The sequence below is a fragment of the Talpa europaea genome, assembly GCF_964194135.1.
Source record: "Talpa europaea genome assembly, chromosome: 6".
NCBI lineage: Eukaryota > Metazoa > Chordata > Mammalia > Eulipotyphla > Talpidae > Talpa > Talpa europaea.
Window position 1 is genome coordinate 33,046,248 of NC_140072.1, and position 22,960 is coordinate 33,069,207.

Below are 22,960 nucleotides of genomic sequence, written 5' to 3' on the forward strand. Positions count from 1 at the left end.
TAATATCAGCATTAATTATACTACTACCAACATGAAATTATCTGAATATCAATCTTGAATGGGATACATCAAACCACCACCTACAGACCAAATCCAGCCCATCAACCCTTCTGGACTCAGTCTAGAAGCAAAGAGTAGTGTTAACATTTTTAAATGGAAAAAAAAAAATCCAATGAATATTTTGTGATTCATGAGAATTGCATGAAATTCAAATTTCGGAGTCCATAAAAAAATTTTACTGGAACACAGCCACACCCACACTTATTGATAAATTACCTACAGCTGATCTCACACTGTCACAGCACTGGCAACAGCCTGAGTGGTTGCAGCATCCTGTATGGTCTCCAGAGCCTAACATATTTACTGTCTTGCCCTTTGCATAAAAAATTTGCAAACCTCTGGGTTAAATAAACCTTGGTCTAATCATAATATAAATTTATGCAGTCACTTTAAATGGGGAAGAAGATTATTTATTAGCTTGAAGAATGCTTGAGGAATTAAATGAGATAGATTACACTACAGCATATCAAGTTATGACCACACTTTTCTGATTTTTAATATACATAAAATAGAAAAAGACTGGAAGAATATGAACCAAAATGGGTACTGGGACTACAGGTGTTTTGTTTTTTTTTTTTTTTCCCTCCAGTTCTCCAGATCATTCACATTTTCTAAAAGAACACATCTTTTAATATTAATAAAATAATAATGTGGCAGGCAGACATTATAATGCCCTCCCAACAACTGTAGACATTACTTGTGACTTGCTTCTAAATAAGAGAAGTTGGTAGAAGTCACTCCCATGATTAAGTTACACAACAGTGACTTTCGTCTTGTTAGCAAGTGACTTTGATGAAGCAAGCAGCCACAGAGGGGAGATCCACATGGCAAGGAAATGAGCATGGCTTCTAGAATACAGCTACCTAAATTTTAAGGTAGCCTCTGAATAACAGCTAGCAAGAGACTAAGAGGCCCACATTCCAACTGCCTGCAAAGAACTAAATCTTGCCAACAAGGGCTAGATGCAGGTCCTCCTCCAGGTAAGCAATCAGATGAGACCCTAGCTCTGGCTACATCTTGATTGCAAACTCATGAGAGACCCTGAAGCAAAGGATCCCACTAATACATACCCAGATTCATGACCCAGAGAAACTGTGAGAAAATAACTGTATGCTAAGACACTAAATTTGTGGTAATTTGTTATGCAGCAAAAAAAAAAAAAAAAAAAAAACTAATCAAAAAGTAATTTCTATCAAATAGTATATAAAGAAGAAAGATGAAATTTGGGGGTAGCTAAGCAATTTCAATTTTTTTTTTGGATGGTAGACATTAGAACAATGAAGAAAAAGAAGATTCACGTATCACCCACTTTTCAGAGGCCCAAGACATTGCAATACCAAAGGCAACCTAAATATCCTTCAAAGAGCGCTCCCAGGAGAAACAAGCTGGACCACTATGCCATCACCAAGTTCCTTCTGACCACTGATCGTCATGAAGAGGACAGACACACTTGTGCTCACTGTAGATGTCTGGTGCCAACAAGCACCAGATCAAACAGGCTGTGAGGACTTTATGACATTGATGTGGCCAAGGCCAACACCCTGATCAGACCTGATGGAGAGGAGAAAGCATATGTTCGACTGGATCCTGACTGTGATGATTTGGATATTGCCAACAAAATTGGGATCATCTAAACAGAGTCCAGCTGGCTAATTTTAAATATAATTTTTTTCACCATATAAAAATAAGTGAACTGAAAAAACGAATGGGTCAAATTCTGCCCTTTAGAAAAAATTAAGGTGCCAGACAGCAAGTGTGTGGGTTGGCCTAGTTCCTGTAGTTATTCGTGTTTGGATTAATCCAATCAACCCCTAGATATGTTTTTGCACAAGAAATGGTCATTTGATTCCCAGTGCTCTCCAGAATTCTTCACTCACCACCTTCCCTCTAAACTTCTGCAAAGTATATCCCATTTGAACAATATTTAAAAATAAAAAAAAAACTAGCACAAAGCAATAATTGATCTGAAATAGCAGACATCACTAATATCTAATGTCTTCCCAAGGCATATAACATATGTAAAGAATGAAATAACCATGCCCCGTAACATTTTTTACTAAAAGCAAGTTAATTTTCACCATGATTAATGCAAAAATTATGTGCAAATCTCCCATTCTAACCCCAAAAATGTTTTTTAAATTTCATGCAATTTTTATATCCAACAAGCCATTATATTTTTATTACGGGAAGCATTAATAACAGTTCATTAGATTTGAACTGTTTGATCATTGAAGGTCTTTCTTCCTCCTCAAGTAGCTCTTAAATGACAAAGTCATTGTCCATCATAATTGCTAGGAACTAGTCAAAGGTCATAAATATCTCCTATTTCTTGAAGTAGGTTTTTAGATCAAAATAGGACAAAATGAATAAACCGCCTTCTGAACTATTAAAAGCATCCCATTTAGATTTATAAATATTTTAGAGATATAATCAAAGGATTTCCAAGACAAGTATTATGTGTATTCTTTGCAAACAGAAACAATAAAGCTTAATTCTGATCATGCAAAGTCCAACAAACTCGACTACTTCTAATACAGAGTGAGCAAAGATTACTTCTGTTGAGGTTTTTCACTCAATACGAATCACACCTAAAATATTTATGATTACTGTTATTATAGTAAAACTGTTCTCACATCCATTTCCCCCATAGTAAAACCTCAATTTTAAAGGACTCCTCCGTAATTCTGAGTTTGTGATGCAAATTATTGGAGGAGACTCTACAGATGAAGAACTAAAGACTGTAAGAATGAATGAAAGCTCAAGGTGACTGTAAGGGTCAATAATAATTTCAAATGGAATTGTTCTAAGTGAACAGGGGAAAAAATGTATTCTACTCCCTTGACTCACTAGTCTTGACATCTGTGAAGTCATTTGGAGTCTTGTGCAGGTTTCCATTCTTTATTTTTGTCTACATAAACCTCTCTCAGCATAAGACTCTCTATAAACACTATAGCAACTATGGCCTAAAGATGATAAAAGTATCCTCTTCTCTATTAAGTCTCAGTCCACTATCAATCCTCTGGACATACATTAATCTGTTTGTAGATCAAAGGATGCACAGTTGTAAGATACACCCCTCCACATCCCTCCAGGAAACTGGAGAACTGACACAGATGAAGAAACCCAGCTCCATTAGTCCTTGGTCATGGTGCCAACAAACTGTAAATCTATTATACAATAAACACCAAGGACACATACAGTGACTAATGACTCCCATAGTGCTTTTCTGCACACAACACCAAAAAAACCTCCTAGCCCATGGATCAGTGTGGTGAATTTCAGCATTGCCTCCCACTATCCTAGTTGATCCCCTCCAGATATTAAACCTTTCACGCTTCAGTATGCTGCTTGAATTTCTTCTGTTCACCTACCAACTAATACCAGCAACAATGATTGAGGACAAGTATCTTATTATATGAATTGGGCCCAAATGCAGATAAGATTCTTCAGATGCAATTTCTTGAGTTCAGTTCCTTTTGGTCTAAAGTTTTGTGAACTAAAGATATAAGTTATCTCATCCCCATAAACTTAATATATGATAGGTAGAAAGTAAAAATTGCTATTTTAAAAGGAGGAAAATTGGAGACACAGAAAAGTCACAGGTCATACTATCATAAATCACCCCAATATGAAACTAGCCTGTCATATGCTACCAGTTCTTTCACTAGGATGTGTATAGACCTTCTCCTAACATAAAAATTATAAAAAAGACAAAAATTTTCAGAATTAACTTTTTCAAAACTGATTAATCAAAAGTTTATGGACTATGGGTTACATTTATTCAAAAAAAAATGGCAAAATTTAGTAAGATCAATGACTTTTGTGGCATTTTAACTTGACAAAGTCATCCTACACTCAACTTTGCAGAGAAATAATAGTCTATATTCCTGGTAAAATCCATCAGACTGGCAACCACCAGGAAGGAAACTCTTACAAGGCCTTATTCCTAAAGTTTGACCTTTTCAGGTGTTTTTCTGAAAAATCTCACTCGCAACACTGTTGTATTTGACCTGACTCAGAGTGGAATCCCATAAAAAGGAAAAATAAGAATAAGAGAAAATAAGAATAGCATCCCTACAAATAATATATAAGAAAGCATGCCAGAGAGACACCAATTTGCTGAAACAGCTCACAGAACTCGGGAAAACACTTTTACTTGCCATTACTTGTTTATTGTAAAACATACAGCTCAGGAACATCAAAATGAAAGAGGTGTATAGGGCAAGATACATGGGGAAAGGCACGGAAGTTCCAAGCCTTTTCTAGGTGGGCCACTCTTCTAGTGCCTTGAGATGTTCATAGCCTGGAAGCTCTCCAAAGATTGGAAGTATTAAGCAAGCAATTAATCAGATAGGAGGAAGCAATAGAGGTTTAAGAACTGATAGAGTGCTCGCGTCGGCAGCACATATACTAAAATTGGAACGATACAGAGATTAGCATGGTCCCTGCGCAAGGATGACACGCAAATTCGTGAAGCGTTCCATATTTTTTCTAGAAAACTTAAATAAGGGCCCAGGAAAAAGAATATAAGAAAGAAAATAACAAAATCGACAAACAACTATGAACCAGAGACACTCTATGGCGGGGTGGGGGGGGGGATGGTGAGGAGGGCTTGGGGCCAAAATAAGGGGGTTGTAATTGTATGGGGAATATAAAAAATAAAATTTAAATTAAAAAAAAAAAAAAGAAACTGATAGAAAGGGTCTCCCCTGGTGGCGCAGCGGTTGAGTGCTGGGCTGCGAGGCTGCCCGCAGCCTCTGCAGCTCCGGTTTGTTCCCCGGCCGCTGGTTAGGGTCCCACCAAAAATAAAAAAAAAAAAGCAGCAGAACTGATAGAAAGATGGAAAACATCTATCTGTAGATGTATGATTTGGTGGTGGGTGCACTATGGTTGCAATACCTGATGGGAGTGTGCTAATATTACCTCAATTAAAAATAAGTTTTAGGGTCTCCAAGGTGGTGCAGTGGGTTGAGCACAGTGCTGTGAAACTGTCCGCAGCCTCTGCAGTGTGGGTTCTATTCCCAGCCGGCCAGGGAGAGACCCACATGGCGCCGCAGACCTCTCCTGCCTTGCCCACTGCTCCCCTCAGCAGTATTTTCCATCCACCAGTCTGCCTGTTTGCTCCCTGCTGTCTCTGGTGAATTCTCTCACCTTCCTGCACCTCTGGCCTGTACCCCAGTTCTTGTATAATTAAATAAATCTTAAAAAAAAAAGTTTTAAAAAGTATGCAAGTGTAGTATCAAAGCTAATTTTAATAAAATTATCCTTGAGTATGGGGTACACTTTATGATTCACTTCTAATAGAATGTGTTGGAAATGATGGTGTGTGACTAAAAATAGATTATAAAAGAGGGCATCCACCATGCTCCATCTCTAAGATCACTTGTTAGGGGGAAGTAAGCTAACTTGTAAGAAGATTCAAGCAATTATATGGAGATATCCATGTGGTAAAGAACCAAGGTCTCCAGTCAACAGTTATGTGATAAGGCCTCTTAGAGTAGCTGCTTCCAACTTACCAAGCTTTTAGGTCACTGCAGCCCCCGGCTTACTGACTGAATACTCTCATGAGGATGAGAGTCCTTCAGCCATAGGCTCTCAGCAAAAGCATTCTTGAACTAATTCCTGACCCACAGAAATTATGTTAGATGGGCCTCCCCTGGTGGCGCAGGCAGTTGAGCACAGCGCTGTGAAGCTGTACACAGCTTTTGCAGTGTCAGTTCGATCCCAGCCGGCAGGCGAGGGTCCCAAATGGCGCGGCAGACCTCTCCTGTCATGCCCACTGCTCCCCTCAGCAGTGTATCTCGTCAGTCTGCCTGTTCTGTTCCCCGCTCTGTCTCTGGTGAATCCTCTCACCCTCCCGTGCATCTGGCCTATACCCAGTTCTTGTATAAATAAATAAATAAATAAATAAATAAATAAATAAATAAATAAATAAATAAATAAATCTTTAAAAAAAAAAGAAATTATGTGAGGTAAAGTTCATTGTCATTTAAGCTGCTAAATTTAAGGCAATTATTACACAGGAATATGTAATTTAATACATGAAAGAACAGGGAACATATTAAATGACAGCATGGGATGCAATAATTAAAGTTTAGATTTGGGGAAACATTACAGGAAAAATACCTATTACCGCAAACAAAATATTTCCAAGGGGGAGAAAAAAAAAATTACACAACTGTAATATTTCTAGATGTGTATTTGAAGCAAACCTTTAAAAAAGTTATAGGCCAAATACTAATTAGATATTCGATATTAAGAGTTTGTTTTTTTTTTAGGAAAGTATCTTAATATGAATGATAGTATTATAGCTATGTTTTAAGAGGGAGTCCTGGCCTTCTAGAGATTCATGCTAAAATATTTATACATGAGACGTTTGGAATTTGCTTCAAAATGTTTGGGAAAGGTGCAGCTCTTGCTACCATCACCCATCCACCCACCCACAGCATGAGTGGCCTGCACATCTACAGCACGTCCGTCACCAGGTCCCATGAAATCAAGTCCTAACAGAGTTGAACCACATCTGGGACAGAAAGCACACCCAGTGTCAACTAGTGTACATCTCCCAGGACAACACTCTGTGGAATGAGATGCAAGCCTTGGCCACGCAACCCCAAGGCTACCCCACCTGGCTGTTGAATGGGACCAGTACTGTGGGATCATGAGCTCTTCTTGGAAGCTGTGGGGCAGAACACACTGCAAGAGTTCCTGAAACTGGCCTGAGCCAAATCAGCCCACTGGATCACATTCCTCTCAGCCATGTCTGGCCATGAAGAACTTTGTGACCAACTCCATCATTCCTAACCTTCTGACCTTGAAATCCTTCTTCCCAACCCTGGTCCACTCTCCCCTTTCTTCCATCTAAAGGCAATATTCCTTGGGCCTTCCCTGGTGGCACAGTGGTTAAGTGCTGGGCTGCGAGGCTGCTCGTAGCCTCTGCAGCACTGGTTCCATCCCCAGCCGCAGGCGAGGGTCCCACATGGCATGACAGACCTCTCCTGTCTTGCCCGCTGCTCCCCTCAGCAGTGTATTTCGTCAGTCTGTCTGTTCTGTTCCCCGCTCTGGCTCTGGTGAATTCTCTCACCTTCCCGCGCTTCTGACTGTACCCAGTGCTTGTATAAATAAATAAATAAATATTAAAAAAATAATAATAAAGGCAATACTCCTTACCTTTTAGTCTCATAAACTATTTTTCAACAACCCAAATGCTGGCTGTCCTTAGCCAGGCCCTGGAGAGCTGCCACCCTACCTAGCATTGGCTGATGGACACCTTTGTTGAATCCTTTAGTCAGGGCTCTGCCAAAGGCCCTGTAATCCAGGAGCATCCTAGAATAAATTTTGTCCCATTCCATTAGCAGAAAGAAAAAAAAAAGGAAATTGGTGGGGGAAAAGTAAGAACAGAACAGCCATGACTGATAATTATTGCAACTGGGTGATGGGAACACTGAAATTCATTATATAATTCCATATTTTTTTCCACATAATAGATAAAAATGAGTAAGTATGCATTTGCCAGAACACACATAAACAAATACCATGCTATGAGATTTAAGAGTGGGCTCAGTAAAACTAAATAATTACAGGTAGGATTAAAAAAAAATAGGATTTGAATGTTTTATTGTCTAAAAGTGTCAAAACCAAAACAGACTACACACTACTAACTAACCCTTCCATATGTGGAACTACTCTGGCTTGGACTTGGTATTTTTGGCACATATTATTTGATTCAATAATCTCAAGTATTATGACTACTTTTTAAATTGTTTGATTTGGATCATAGTCACATTTATTCACCATCACATTTCTTCTTCATCTATTTCATCATGTTAGGGGATAAATTAGCACCTTATAGTGACTCATGATAGACTTTTATAATCTACATAAGAAAGTAGTGAAGAGAAGGTTATGCTAACCAATGATGGTAAAAGAGATATAAACAGATGCTATTCACAAGTCTCAGTGAGCCACTGGCAATTACCACCTGTTCTGTTTCATCTATTAGTGCTATGCATGAAATAGAAACACCATGCAGACACTAATCTTCACTGCAACAACAGCATTTTAAATTCCTTCATTGAAAATACATACGAAACATAGTTATAAAAGAGTAAAGCAAAAGATATGCAATTGCACAACTCCCCTGGGTTAAGACCAAAAGGACTATAGCAGTTTACTAAGGTCTCATCTTCATTCTCTTCTTTGCAAATAAGAAGGAGGGGTGGTTACATTTATGCTGGGATCTCAGGAAAAGATTCAACCCAGAAATGCCATATCATTTCCCATTCTTATCAATCCAGAATTTGTGATAACTCAAGAGCTTGAACTTGACTGCATATATTATTACTATTGTTTTTAAGATTTATTTTTGTGTAGGAGAACTGGGGTATAGGCCAGGGATGCGAGGGGAGAATTCAGAGACAGAGTGGGGACCAGAACAGGTGGATCTACTGAAATACACTGCTGAGGGAGCAGCAGGCAAGATAGGAGAGGTCTGCTGTACCATGTAGGTTGGTTCCCTGGCCAGGGGACAAATTCATGCCACAGTGGGTGGCAATAGCTTGATTGTGCTGAGACTTTAACCCCTGTGCCACCAGGGAGGCCCTACTGCAGTTGTTATAATTAAGGTACAAAATTGTAAAAGTGCTTTAACTTAAAAAAAAAAATCCTCAAATTTGTATTTTTTTAAATCCAAGAGAAAGAAAATATCCTCATATCATCTGAATTATAAATAGTAGAGTCCCATAGCCTTTCTTCCTTTTTTTGCCAGTTTGAAGAATTGCTTAATTCTTAAATAGGTATTTCTTTAAAAAAAAAAAAAAACACTTAAAATATGCCATTTCATTACTGCTACTTAAGAATTTTATTTTTACTAGCATAGCAATAGGTTAGCAGATGTTCTTTTTTTAAAAAAAGATTTATTTATTTATGCATAACAAGCTAGGGTATAGGCCAGAGGTGTGGGAGTTGAGAGGATTCACCAGGGACACAGTGGGGAGCAGAACAGGTGGACTGACTAAAATACACTGCTGAGGGGAGTAGCAGGTGAGACAGGAGAGGTCTGCTGCGCCATGTGGGTTAATTCCCTGGCTGGGGATTGAACTCAAGCTGCAGTGGCTGTGGATAGCTTCACAGTGCTGAAGCTTAACCCCTTGCACCACCAGGGAGGCCTTAGATGTCCTTCTTCTAAATTATTTTATTCACCAAAGTAACTGCAGAAGATTATGTAAAAATTGTGCTAAGTTATTTCAAAGTATATGTTTCCATAACAAACATAATTCAAACTGGTCTTCTCTCAGCATAAATTACTGTCAATTAAGGCTATACATTTTTCTATTAATGTCACAAAAATGCTAAGTATAATCAGTTTTCTGTCTCATAAACCCACATGTTTAGTAACTCCAACCAAAAAAAGTTTACTTATTGCAAAGTATTTTATATTAATGACCACCTGTCATTTAATAACAATAATAATAAATGTAAATGAGATTAAACAACGCCTCAAAAAGAAAAAAAACTTTAAAAAAGAGAAAGCAAATCAGGAAACCTCAATAGCTGCACCAGGAATATTAAATTTTCCTTAAATGTTTTGTTAATAAATGAAAAAAGAGCAAAGAAACAATTTTACTTATAAAATTACCGTGATAGAATCTAAGCCCTCCACTATAGGTCATAGTTACCCGAAGTCATAAACACTGTCTTCTAGAGAATGCACAGGTATACAGCCAGAGACCCAACATTACATCTAATTAGAATATACCTCTCCTTTCCTCATGCCAGTACAACCCACTCTCAGTTACCTTTCAGATAAATACCCTAGATCATGAGAGTCATGAATAATGGACTCTTGGTTTGGGTTCTTACCTACACATTAATTAGGTGCAACCATGGATGCTGGGGATAAGGAAAGGATGAAGGCATTGTTCCAATCAAAAGAATTAGTAATACCCAAGGTGGTATTATATTCCCAGCTCAGAGGAAAAGTTTCAGAGATTCCTTTGGCTCAAAGATTCTCTTTAAATTGGGTATCTGAATTTATGAAATTAAAAAAAGGCAGTATGTAATTTTACTGATTATTTCCTAATTTTTAAGATCTCAAAAAAAAAAAAATCTCAAATACTTGATCATAAAATATAAAATGGCCAAATTACCAGGAACTTCACCATCCCCTTCAGCCATTCCCACCATTTAAAATCTTTAGCAGCAGCACCAAGCATCTGTCAGCAATACTTGTACTGAGAGTTCCTCTTCAAACAAATTTTCTATAACCAATCAAGAAATATAAATTGGGGAATATACCTCTGAGAACATAGAAGGGTATAAAAATGAAAAGTAAACTTCAGATTAATTTTCTCAACTGCTTTTTGTATCCTATGCTGATAGAACTATCAAGTCCACTGTACCAGAGAAAACATGCAGTTATTTACATCTTATTACAGTTATTATCTATAAGTTTTTGAGGACTAACAAATCAAAGTAGAATTTTAAGGAGTGACCAATCAAAAATATTCATGTCTTCAAACTGTACCTGGCACAGTATTTGAAGATCTGTAACATAACACAATTTTCATACATGTTAACAGATTGAATTAGGTGAGAATAAGAGATCTAAAGTTCAAGATATCAACTAATTAGGTGACAAATATTTCACTTAGGCCGCTTATCAAAGATTATTACCATCAAGGATGGTGGGACACAGGAGGGGTATAACTGATCTCTGGGAAGTAGTGACATTAGAAAGTAGGTATCAAGACACTTGCTATTTGACAAAAGTCAGGGGAACACTGAAACAATGTTCAGGCTGCCACTATCATATCAAATGATTACAGAAAGATATCCTGACAGAAAGGTTATCAGGAAATATACTTAAAAGACTACATGGAATCAAGAAGAGTGAACTTTTGGCAGTAGTTATTAAAATGGATTTGTGCCTGACATTGATAATACACACAGCCATTAGAGAACTACTGCATGGGGTTCGTCATTAGACTCATTATGACTTTAAACTAAGAGTTTTAAAGTACACGCAAGGCAGAATTAAGGTTCACACTAACTGACTGTATTATTTTGATCAGAAGCTGTAACTATAACTTACCTGCTTTTAGATATTTTGACTGGATTTCTCTTGGAGTCCTTGCTATAAGTCATAAAAATCATAAATAATTTATTATAGTCAAAAAGATATGCTGCATAAATAAGTAAAAATTATTTATGTTTTAAATACCAACAGCTTTTAAGTGCTTCTGAAATGTTAATTTTCATATTTTTTAAGACTAAGAGCTCAATGATAAATTATGGATAGTTGAGTTTTTATTACATATTTGAATTTTAACAAAACACATGGAAAGAAAGATTCACCTTCCAATATAAACTTTCTGTACACGTTTGGTCCTAATTAAAAAAACTAGTTATATTACAAATCAGACACTCAGGGTTAGTTAAAATAAAGATTGGGACAGTATTTCCAAAATACTACATGGTACATACATTCTTGGAATTTCTTTATTAAATTAAGATTTATAATTTCCACCTGGCTTTCCCTATCTAACCTTATTTTCTGCCCGTAGACCCACACGGAAACTCAGTATCTACCCTACAAGTAGCAATTTTATCTCCAATTTGAGCTGAGTCAGTCACCAGTATGGACCTTAACTATATCTCCATCCTTTGGTCTGCCTTCAACATTGCATATATGAAATAGCAAAGGTCTATTCGAGACTGACTCACTTCTTTCTATTTTTAGTTACAGAATCCCAAAGGACATGCCCTCCTTTCGACCACATCTCTAGTTGTCTATCATGACAATAATGGCTTTCACAACCTTTCAATGTTGGTGCCCACACTCTCTTATTATAGCTTACTTGATTCTTTTTATATTGCTCTCTGATTCTAGATTCAGATCGAGCAATTCTGAAACCAATGGGGCAGCATCTCATCAACCTAGGATTCTGAGATTTAAATTTCATGGACTATTTAAATACCTATCTGGTAATAAAAAGGAAAAATATTACAATATCAATAGAACTGGCTATGATTGCTTCATAGGCTCAAAGTTGCCCTCTGAATTGAAGGTTGAATGGAGCGTTAATGTTTTATTTGATACTAAGTGACTCAGGGACACATACTTTCTTTAAAGATGGTGCCTCAGAAATGCTCTTCCTGGTCTCCTGATTAGTATTCTGAATGTGGTAAATGCTGATTTATCTCAATACTGACCTAATCTTTTTCAATTGAACGTATCCTTGTGTTTAGGCCTGTTCATGCCTTTGCAGATTAGAAATGGAGTCTTTTTTAGCCAAAGAGTACCAAGGAACTGAAAAAAAAAAAAAAAAAAGCAGCAAAATTATTCACTTTCCATATTCTTTAAGACTATTATCTTCCCTGAGTTTACCAGTGAATATCAAGTTGTCATAAAAGTGACTGAATTAAGAGAAGATAGGAAAACTTTTTTTTCATAAACTTAACAGATATTCAACCTCAAATAAAATAATAATTTCAAGCCCACTGTTGTGTCATTTACTGTGAAATTTTATGCTTTCCATTCTAAACTCCTAGCCCAGGATCATAGGTGAAAATATGCCATATTTAGCACTAGAAGCAGCATCACAGTTCATTATCAGAATAAAGCAGAAAATGGTTTAAAATCTGAATATCACAACATAAAATGGTAATGAAACTGCAATAGAGTAACATAAATGAGGTTTACAATGTTTTTACCAGGAAGCCCAATTGTAAACATTCCCATTAAACTACTGCCCCCAAAATCTAGCTAACCACACAAACAAAAATCTTATTTTTGTGATTATTAAATCATGAAGAATTTGTACTCCATGGTGCCTTGTCTTGGTGGTTTTCAGAGTAAGACATGAGCCATATTAAGTAGCTCCAATGATTTCTCCATCTTGAATAACTGCCAGTTCTGGAACTTCATTCATCCTCAGAACATCTGCATAGAGCAGGTAATTATGCAAGCTTTTGGGAAGTGGCAACTGGCAGATAAAACTGTCAGATCGTAGTTGTTCTGGCTTTAGACTAGACCGAATTTCCAAACGGCAAAGGTGGGTCAGGGATGGAACAGAAGCTGAGAAAAAAAAAAAGGATACAAAAAAGTTTTAAATAGAAATATAATATTATATTTAATATATAGTAAATATAATAACATATTAAAAGAAATACCTCCCCTACTATGTAGTAAAATATGAGATATTATGTTGTTTAGACTTACTTTGAAAAATTATTTATACTAGGATGATTACCAGCTATTGGTGACATAGTCTAAATCACTACTCAAGGTTACATAAAACTAAATGTTCAAATTCTAAAGGTCCAATAATATCAGTTGGTGCTTAAGAAATGGATTAAGTAAAAATGACAGAATCTCACAACAGCAGATGCTATATTCCTCTCTTTTTCATTGCAAATGATCTACAGATCTACCACATCAAATGAGTAAATATGCAGTTAGAGTTAATCTCTTTTTATCCATCACATAGAATGGAACTTTAAAACTGGCACAGAAACAAAAGGAACATTTATTGATTAATTCACATGCCATACGTAGTCTTCACACATACATTATATAATCTTCATTAATCCTATGAAGTTTATCTTATCACACTCTTGTAGACATAAGAAAGTAGTGGTTTAAGTTAATTTTCCAAAGGTCATACATCAAGTAAATGCGAGAGCCCGGACTCAAACTCAGGTGTAACTAACCCCAAAATGTGTAAACATTTAATCACAGCCACTACAACCACTGCTGCCAAAAGCTAATCACCAAATAAAGGAGAATCCACAAATACTTAATTAAGAACCGTATAATAGTAGTTTCATTTTCCAAGATAAAAAGTATTAACTAAAGAAGTTATGTCTATGGAAACTGAGAGTTAAAAACATGCTTTTATGTAAATAAAAATATTATTCTATTAATCCCTGGGAAATGTAACAGATCAGGATCAGAGCAGCAAGGACAAGTACTATCGGCAGCCACTGCAACATGAGTTTGATCCCAGGCCAGGGAGCTACCCACATGGTGCAGCAGACCTCTCCTGACTTGCCCGCTGCTCCCCTCAGCAGTGTGTTTCAGTCAATCTGCCTGTTCTGTTCCCCACTCTGTCTCTGGTGAATCCTCTCATGCCCCGCACCTCTGGCCTGTACCCCAATTCTTGTATGCATAAATAAATTAAAAAAAAAAAAAGAAGTATAAAGGTATAAAGAAGTCCTGTAACCCAGTGAGATCAGGGACAGTAATTGATCCTAAAGCCACAGGACATAAACAAATACAATAAAATTGTGGAAATAAGCATAACTTAGCACACAACTCAACTGGTAGGGGCAAACATATGTTGAAAAGCCAGAGAGTAGCCTAGCAGCTGTGGACGCAGAGTATGCCATGTAAATAGTCAGGTAGGACTGACCAAGAAGTGACAAAACTGAATGCACTGAGTTAAAGTGAGGTTAGTTAAGATAATTTTAACTTATCTTCAGCTGGATTTTAATATGTGTCATGTTAAACTGCATCTCTTCTTTCTGCACATTCTTGTCAATATAGACACCGTGAAGGAAGATAAAGGATTGTCATACAACCCAGAGGAAAGCTGCTTACTAGTACCTAAGGAAACCTTTATGCTTCTCCAGCTTCTCAGATTTGACAGACAACACTGACTTACAGATCCTCAGGCTGACTGAGCAGAGTACCTCTGGCTGCTCCAAAGCCTCCTATACCACTGGTAAGTCTTTCCAGGTCTTTTCACTACACAACTAAATAAACCATTTCTTTGCTTATGCTATATGTGTGTGGAGCTTAATTATTTGTGATCATGTCAAAATAGACAAGTACATTTGTTATGGGAAGCTGGAATGACTTGCCCACATTGACAGTGCACATCAACAACAGTTGATAATATAATAGATTCAACGACGTGACTCTACATCTTGGGACCTTTAAATTCCCTAACATTTTCTAAATTACTGGAACTATCATAAGTTTCAGAAGGTCTTTCCATTTAATAAAAGAAAAAAAAAAGGAAAGGAATACAAAAAGAGAAGCAATGGCTCCCATTTTAATCATACCATTTTGTTTTTATTCTTACAAGCACAACAGATCACTGGCCTGATGAACAATTAGCGTTAAGAACTATATTCATTTGACTGAGGAAATCTTTCACCTGTAGATTATTAACACAGACAATAATCAGTGCCATCTTAATTTAATATGCCAGGGAATTTTATAATCATATATGCAATATTTCAAAGCATGCAAAATTAGTATGAAAGTTTTAGTGAAGCATAGTATTTCCAGATGTGTTGCCACTAGGCTGAGAAAAGATCGTCATCCCTTGAATTTACAATATGAAAAAGCCCAGAAGCTGTATGTAAAACATACTTTCATGAAAATCTGTTAAAACCATATTTTAATTTGTTAAATAAATCTCTCTCAGGACCGAGGGGCGGAGCAACATGGCGGCGAGGAGACGCTGCGAGTAAGATCTCCCATTAAAAAAAGTTAATAGGGAGGAAAAGCGGCAGGTCCCAGTGAGAACTGGGACACGGAAGATAAACGGACGACTCCAGCAAACTGCCCGAAGAAGAAAGTTGCCATAAAAGAGGACGAGAAGGGAGGGAAGCGCAGAACCCTGCTCCCCTCCCCCGCCCACAGAGGCGGCACTCTCCGACCGGCAGAGACGAGGGAAACAACAAACCAAAACGCCCAACAAGAAAAACGGATGCAGCAAGTGGGACTGTGAGTGGAAAGGAACTATTTCAGCCACCACACCCCGTGAACGGGAGCTGAGGCGAACCCTGCAGGATCCGCCGCGGAGGTGAGCTCCAGACGCCATTAAAGAGAGCCCCACCCACCAGGAGGAGACCAGCACCAGCACACAGCCCCGGCCGCCCGGTAAGCTTGCGCAAAAGCAGCGCTCGGATTGCAGCTGCCCAGGGCCCTGCGCCTGCGACCTAGGCTTGCGGGGAGACGGCAGAGGCCCTCCCTGAGTGAGCAGGAACAAGGTGCCCAGGCAGGGGAGCGGGATTCAAAAGGCGCCATTCCCGCGCCACTGATCTGGGCTACAGCCCGGGTCCTGGAACTGAGGGCTTTGGAACTGAGACCCGGGCGGAGGCCCTCCCTGAGTGAGCAGGAACAAGGCGCCCAGGCAGGGGAGCGGGATTCAAAAGGCGCCATTCCCGCGCCACTGATCTGGGCTCCAGCCCGCGTCCTGGAACTGAGGGCTTTGGAACTGAGACCCGGGGCACGAAATTAGGGGCGTGGGTTCCCCACGACGGTGGGGCACAAGGCAGACACAGCACCCCAAAGCCGTTGAGGTGTACCCTACCATCCCCGCTCTGCTCCCTGTCCCACGGGGTGGAAAATCAGCTCCCCAAGGGCTCTAGGAGAGATCTCTGGTGCCACCTAGCGACTTGACCCCAGCACAGGCTACTGAAGGAGCTAGTGGCCAGCTGGGGAGTTAGCCCACACCGGGCCCCTTCTGAACAAGTAGTCTGAGCCCACAGGGAGAGCGAGCACCCACAGCCGGGGCAGACCAGGTGCGCAGAAGAGTGTGCCTGAGCCCAGAAGCGCAGGGAGTGTGTCCCACATCACCATTTTAGAACAGGGACATTTCTACAGTAAAGACTACCTGCAGAAGGCTTCCTCAGGAGCCAGAGGTGAGCGGGGGAAGTTCGCCCACGCCAGACCCCCTCTGGCCTGCAATCCAAGCCCAGAGGGGAGCAGGAACCCACCGCCGGGGCAGACCAGGCGCACAGGGGAGTGTGTCCCCACATCGGCATTTTAGAACAGGGACCTTTCTCCAGTAAAGGCTGCTTGAAACTGACAGATGACTCCTGGAAGAACCAGAGGGGAACAGAGAAGCCCACCCAAGATGCCGGCAAGTCCCAACAACACAGTGTCCCAACGCATACGGCAAATTAGAAAACAGACAGTAGGGAGGAGAAGAACCACACGCAACCTAGCAACTCTCCAGAGAAAAAGCACACCACAAAAAGAAAGCCAGCCCCCAGATTGCAACGACAATAACTTGGAAGAATTTCTGAGCCTTCCAGAAAGAGAATTTAAAATTGCTGTGATTAAAAAACTGACAGAAGTCATAAAGGAAAACAATGATAAGGGAAAAATAATCAACGATCAGAAGAATGCAATTGAGTCCCTAGAGAGGGAAAACAATGGTCAGAAGAAAGAAATTGAGTCCCTAAAGAGGGAAGTAAAAGAAATGCAGGAGATCAAAGAATTAATGGAAGAACTAAAGAATTCTGGGAAAAGCAATGAAAGCAGAATAGATGAAATGGAAGAACGAATAAGTAATCTTGAAGACACAGAAATAAAAAGAACCAAAACAGAAAAGGAAAGAGAAGTACGAAGGAAAAAGAATGAAGAAAGACTTCGGGAACTATCTGACTCCATGAGGAAAGGAAACATAAGAGTTATAGGAATACCAGAAGGAGAGGAGAGAGATGTAGGAACAGAGAAAATATTCAAAGAGATAATTGAAGAGAACTTCCCAAATGTGAAGAAGGAGCTGAAAATTGATATACAAGAAGCAAGAAGAACACCAAACTTCCAAGACGAAGGGAAAAATACAGCAAGACACATAATAGTAAAGCTCCCAAGAATCCAGGACAAGGAAAAAATAATGAAGCTGGCAAGAGGGAAGAAACAGATAACATTCAAAGGAAAACCAATCAGGCTGACATCAGACTTCTCCGAAGAAACACTACGGGCAAGGAGAGAGTGGACGGACATAGTCAACAGACTCCAAGAAAACAGATGCCAACCAAGAATACTCTATCCCGCAAAGCTCTCCTTCCTCTTTGAAGAAAGAATATGGACCTTCCCAGACAAACAGAAACTCCGGAATTTCATGGCAACTAAACCCCCACTCCAAAAAATACTACAAGGAGTCCTAAAGCCAGAACCTCAGAGCGACGAATAACAATGAAAGAAGGCCCAAAAAAAAAAAAAAAGTTATTAAAAGAATAAATAAATAAAATCAAAGGAAAGACAAACACAATGGCAAATACAGATGTTAACATATCAATATTAACTCTAAATGTAAATGGACTAAACTCTTCAATAAAAAGACACAGAGTTGCAGCCTGGATTAAGAAACAAAACCCAACCTTTTGCTGTCTCCAGGAAACACATTTAGCTACAAAAGATAAAAATAGGCTCAAAGTTAAAGGATGGAAAACAATCCTACAAGCAAATGGACCAAAAAAGAAAGCAGGAACAGCTATACTTATATCAGATAAAACAGATTTCAAACTCAAAAAGATAAAAAGAGACCCCAATGGTCACTACATTATGATCAAGGGGACAATACTTCAAGAAGAAATAACACTCATTAACATATACTCACCAAACGAAGGAGCACCAAAATATATCAGACAACTGTTGTCCTCTCTGAAAACAGACATCAGAGAAAACACATACGTAGTGGGAGACTTCAACACACCACTATCAACAATGGATAGATCAACAAGACAAAAAATAAGTAAAGAAACCAAAGCTCTAAATAAAGACCTAGAGCAATTGGGCTTAACAGACATCTATAGAACACTAAACCCCAAAAAAACGGAGTACACATTTTTCTCAAGCGCACACGGATCATTCTCCAGGATCGATCACATACTGGGGCACAAGACAAACATCAACAGATACACCAAGATTGAAATCATATCAACCATCTTTTCTGACCATGAAGGCATCAAACTAGAAATAAACCATAAAAAGAAGGCAAGGAACTTTCCTACCTCATGGAGATTAAAAACCACACTACTGGAAGACGACTGGACTAATGAGGAGATCAAAGAAGAAATTAAAAAATTTTTTGAATTGAACGACAAGGAGGACACCAATATCCTAAATGTATGGGATGCAGCAAAAGCAGTAATAAGAGGAAAATATATAGCAATAGAAGCTCACATCAAGAAACAAGAAAGAACGCAAAGAAACAACCTAATTTCGAAGCTGAAAGATCTAGAAAAAGAACAACAAAAAAACCCCAAAACCAGTAGAAGAAAAGAAATAATAAAAACCAAAGCAGAAATAAATGAAATTGAAACTAAAAAAACAATCCAAAAGATCAATGAAACCAAGAGCTGGTTCTTTGAAAAAATCAATAAAATAGACAAACCCCTAGCCAGGCTCACAAAGGAAAAAAGGGAGAAAGCACAAATAAACAGGATCATCAATGAAAGAGGAGAAATCACAACGGACACAGCAGAAATCAAAAGAATAATCAGTAACTACTATGAACAGTTATATGGAAACAAGTTTAACAATCTAGAGGAGATGGACAAATTCCTACAACTCTACAATCACCCAAAGCTAGATAAAGAAGAAATAGAACACCTAAACAGACCAATTACAATTAGCGAAATTAAAATGGTAATCAAAAACCTCCCCAAAAACAAAAGCCCAGGACCTGATGGATTTACAAATGAATTCTACCAAACATTCAGAGACGAATTAGTGCCTACCCTTCACAAACTCTTCCAAAAAATTGAGAAGGAAGGGACAATACCAAACACGTTCTATGAAGCCAACATTACACTAATACCAAAACCGAACAAGGACAACACAAAAAAGGAAAACTACAGGCCAATCTCCCTAATGAACACTGATGCAAAAATCCTCAATAAAATTTTAGCTATCAGAATCCAACAATGTATCCATAAGATAATTCACCACGACCAAGTTGGATTCATTCCAGGGGCACAAGGATGGTTTAACATCCGAAAATCAATCAACGTTATCCAACACATCAACAAAAAGAAATATAAAAACCATATGATAATATCAATAGATGCTGAGAAAGCTTTCGACAAAGTGCAACACCCATTCATGATAAAAGCCCTTGAAATTCTTGGGATACAAGGAACATACCTCAACATCATAAAGGCCATCTATGACAAGCCAACAGCCAGTATCATTCTCAATGGTGAAAAGCTGAAAGCAATTCCATTAAGATCTGGAACAAGACAAGGATGTCCACTCTCACCATTGCTTTTCAATATAATACTGGAAGTCCTAGCCAGGGCAATAAGACAAGAGAAAGACATCCAAGGAATCCAAATAGGAAAAGAAGAAGTCAAACTATCACTATTTGCAGATGATATGATATTATACATAGAGAACCCCAAAAACTCCACAGAAAAGCTAATTCAACTCATCAATCAGTTCAGTAAAGTGGCAGGATACAAAATCAACACGCAAAAGTCAGTAGCCTTCCTATACACAAACAATAAATCTGAAGAAGAAGAAATCAAAAAGACCATCCCTTTTGTTATTGAAACAAAAAAAATCAAATATTTGGGAATAAATCTAACAAAAGAGGTAAAGGACCTATACAAAGAAAACTATAAAACACTGTTAAAAGAAATAGAAGAAGACACAAAGAAATGGAGAGACATCCCCTGCTCATGGATTGGAAGAATAAACATTATTAAAATGGCCATCCTTCCAAAAGCAATATACAGATTCAATGCTATTCCAATCAAAATTTCAATGTCATTCTTCAAAGAAATAGAACAATTATTGATGAAATTCATATGGAATCACAAAAAACCCCGAATAGCCAAAGCTCTCCTGAAAAAAAAAGAAGGGAATGGAGGCATCAGACTCCCAGACTTCAAACTATACTACAAAGCCATAATCATCAAAACTGCATGGTATTGGAACAAGAACAGACATACAGACCAATGGAATCGAATAGAAAATCCAGAAATAAACCCACAGATTTATGGTCAACTAATCTTTGACAAAGGAGCAAAGAATATGCATTGGAGCAAAGAAAGTTTGTTCAATAAATGGTGCTGGGAAAACTGGGTCGCTACATGCAAAAGAATGAAGCTTGACCACCACCTCACACCATACACAAAAATCAACTCAAAATGGATTAAAGAACTAGACATAAGACCTGAAACCATAAAATATATAGAAGGAAATATAGGCGAAACACTACGTGATTTGCACATCAAAGACATCTTTACAGACACATCACCCAAAGCAGTGATAGTGAAGGCAAAGATAAACAGCTGGGACTACATCAAATTAAAGAGCTTTTGCACAGCAAAAGAGACAATAACAAAAACAAAGAGAAACCCCACCAACTGGGAGAACATTTTTGCACCCAACACTAATGATAAAGGACTGATCACAAAAATCTGCAAAGAGCTGATGAGACTCAACAACAACAAAGAAAATAATCCAGTCAAAAAATGGGCAGAAGAGCTTAAAAGAAACTTCTCTGAAGAGGAAATGCAAATGGCCAACAGGCATATGAAAAAATGTTCAACATCACTTGTCATCAGGGAAATGCAAATCAAAACTACCATGAGATACCATCTTACACCAGTGAGAATGGCACATATTAAAAAAACTAGCAACAACAAATGTTGGCGAGGGTGTGGAGAAAAAGGAACTCTTCTGCACTGTTGGTGGGAGTGCAAACTGGTCCAACCACTGTGGAAAGCTGTGTGGAGATTTCTGGACCTACTAAACATAGAGCTTCCATATGACCCAGCAATTCCACTCCTAGGTATTTACCCAAAGGACACAGAAACATCAATTCCAAAGAACACCTGCACCCCTATGTTTATAGCAGCACTGTTTACAATAGCTAAGCTTTGGAAACAACCCAAATGCCCAAAAATAGATGACTGGATCAAGAAGATGTGGTACATATATACCATGGAATATTACTCAGCATTCAAAAAAGATAAACACATGCAATTTGCTGCAACATGGATGGCGCTGGAAGGGATCATGCTCAGCGAAATAAGCCAAAAAGAAAAAGAAAAATACCGGATGGTCTCACTCATAGCAGGAATCTAGAAAACTTAAATAAGGGACCAGGAAAATGAATAACTATAAGAAAGTGAAAATCAAAATCAACAAAAAACTATGAACCAGAGACACTTTTAGGGGGGCGGGGGCGGGAGGGGAGGGATTGGGGTCAGAATGGGGGGCTGCAATTGTATGGGGAATATAACAATAAAATTTATAAAAAAAAAAAAAAAAACTCTCTCAGATTATGACACTGATCATAGACTAGAATATGATATCTAAATCCATGCAATTTTTTAAGTCATTTTTCTGACCCAATCATTTTTAATATTGTTAAATCCAATTTATCTCTAGATCTCCTATGTTCTGTAGCACTATTTACAGCAGCAAAGCTATGGTTGTATAACCAAAGTGCCCAACAGCATAGGAATGGATAAATAAATATAGTATATATACACAATGGAATACTACTCAGCTATATGGATGAAATCTTGCCATTTTTAACGACATGAATGGACCTTGAGGGGATTCTAAGCAAAATAAGACACTGAAAAAGAAAAATACTGAGCCTCCCTGGTGGCGCAAGGGGTTTAGTTGAAGCACTATGAAGCTATCTGCAGCCACTGCAGCACGAGTTCAATCCCCAGCCAGGGAGGTGATGCACATGGCGCAGCAGACCCCTCCTGACTCGCCTGCTGCTTCACTCAGCAGTGTATTTCAGTCAATCCGCCTGTTCTGTTCCCCACTCTGTCTCTGGTGAATCCTCTCAATCCCCACACCTCTGGCCTGTACCCCAGTTCTTGTATGCATAAATAAATAAATCTTTAAGAAAGAAAAAAAGAAAAATACTGATGATTTCACTTATATATGAAATACAAAGAAACAAAACCAAGAAACAGTAAAACTAAACCAAAACGAATCCAAATCCTAAAAACCTGACTGCAAAATTGAGACTATCAGAGTGGGTGGATGGTGAATGAGGTGAGCCTATATCCCTAAATCATATATAGTGTGTAAACCAATATTACCTCAATTAAAAAATACAATTATTTAAAAAATACTGGATTAAGATACTAAAGAAAAAAGTTTTGCTTTTTTTGC

At 38.3% G+C, this 22,960-nt stretch overlaps 1 protein-coding gene across 2 annotated transcripts in view; it reads right to left on the reverse strand.

Annotated features, from left to right (window-relative positions):
• Positions 1–12,932: 12,932 nt before the first annotated feature.
• The window catches only part of LOC311172325 (ankyrin repeat and SOCS box protein 3), a gene marked incomplete at both ends in the record, with an annotated part of 114,993 nt that continues 104,965 nt past the window's right edge, over positions 12,933–22,960 (reverse strand). For both annotated transcript variants that reach the window (XM_084235660.1, XM_084235659.1), the window contains one exon: positions 12,933–13,138. In XM_084235660.1, the coding sequence (XP_084091786.1) occupies positions 12,933–13,138 (206 nt within the window). The remainder of the gene's footprint in view (positions 13,139–22,960) is intronic.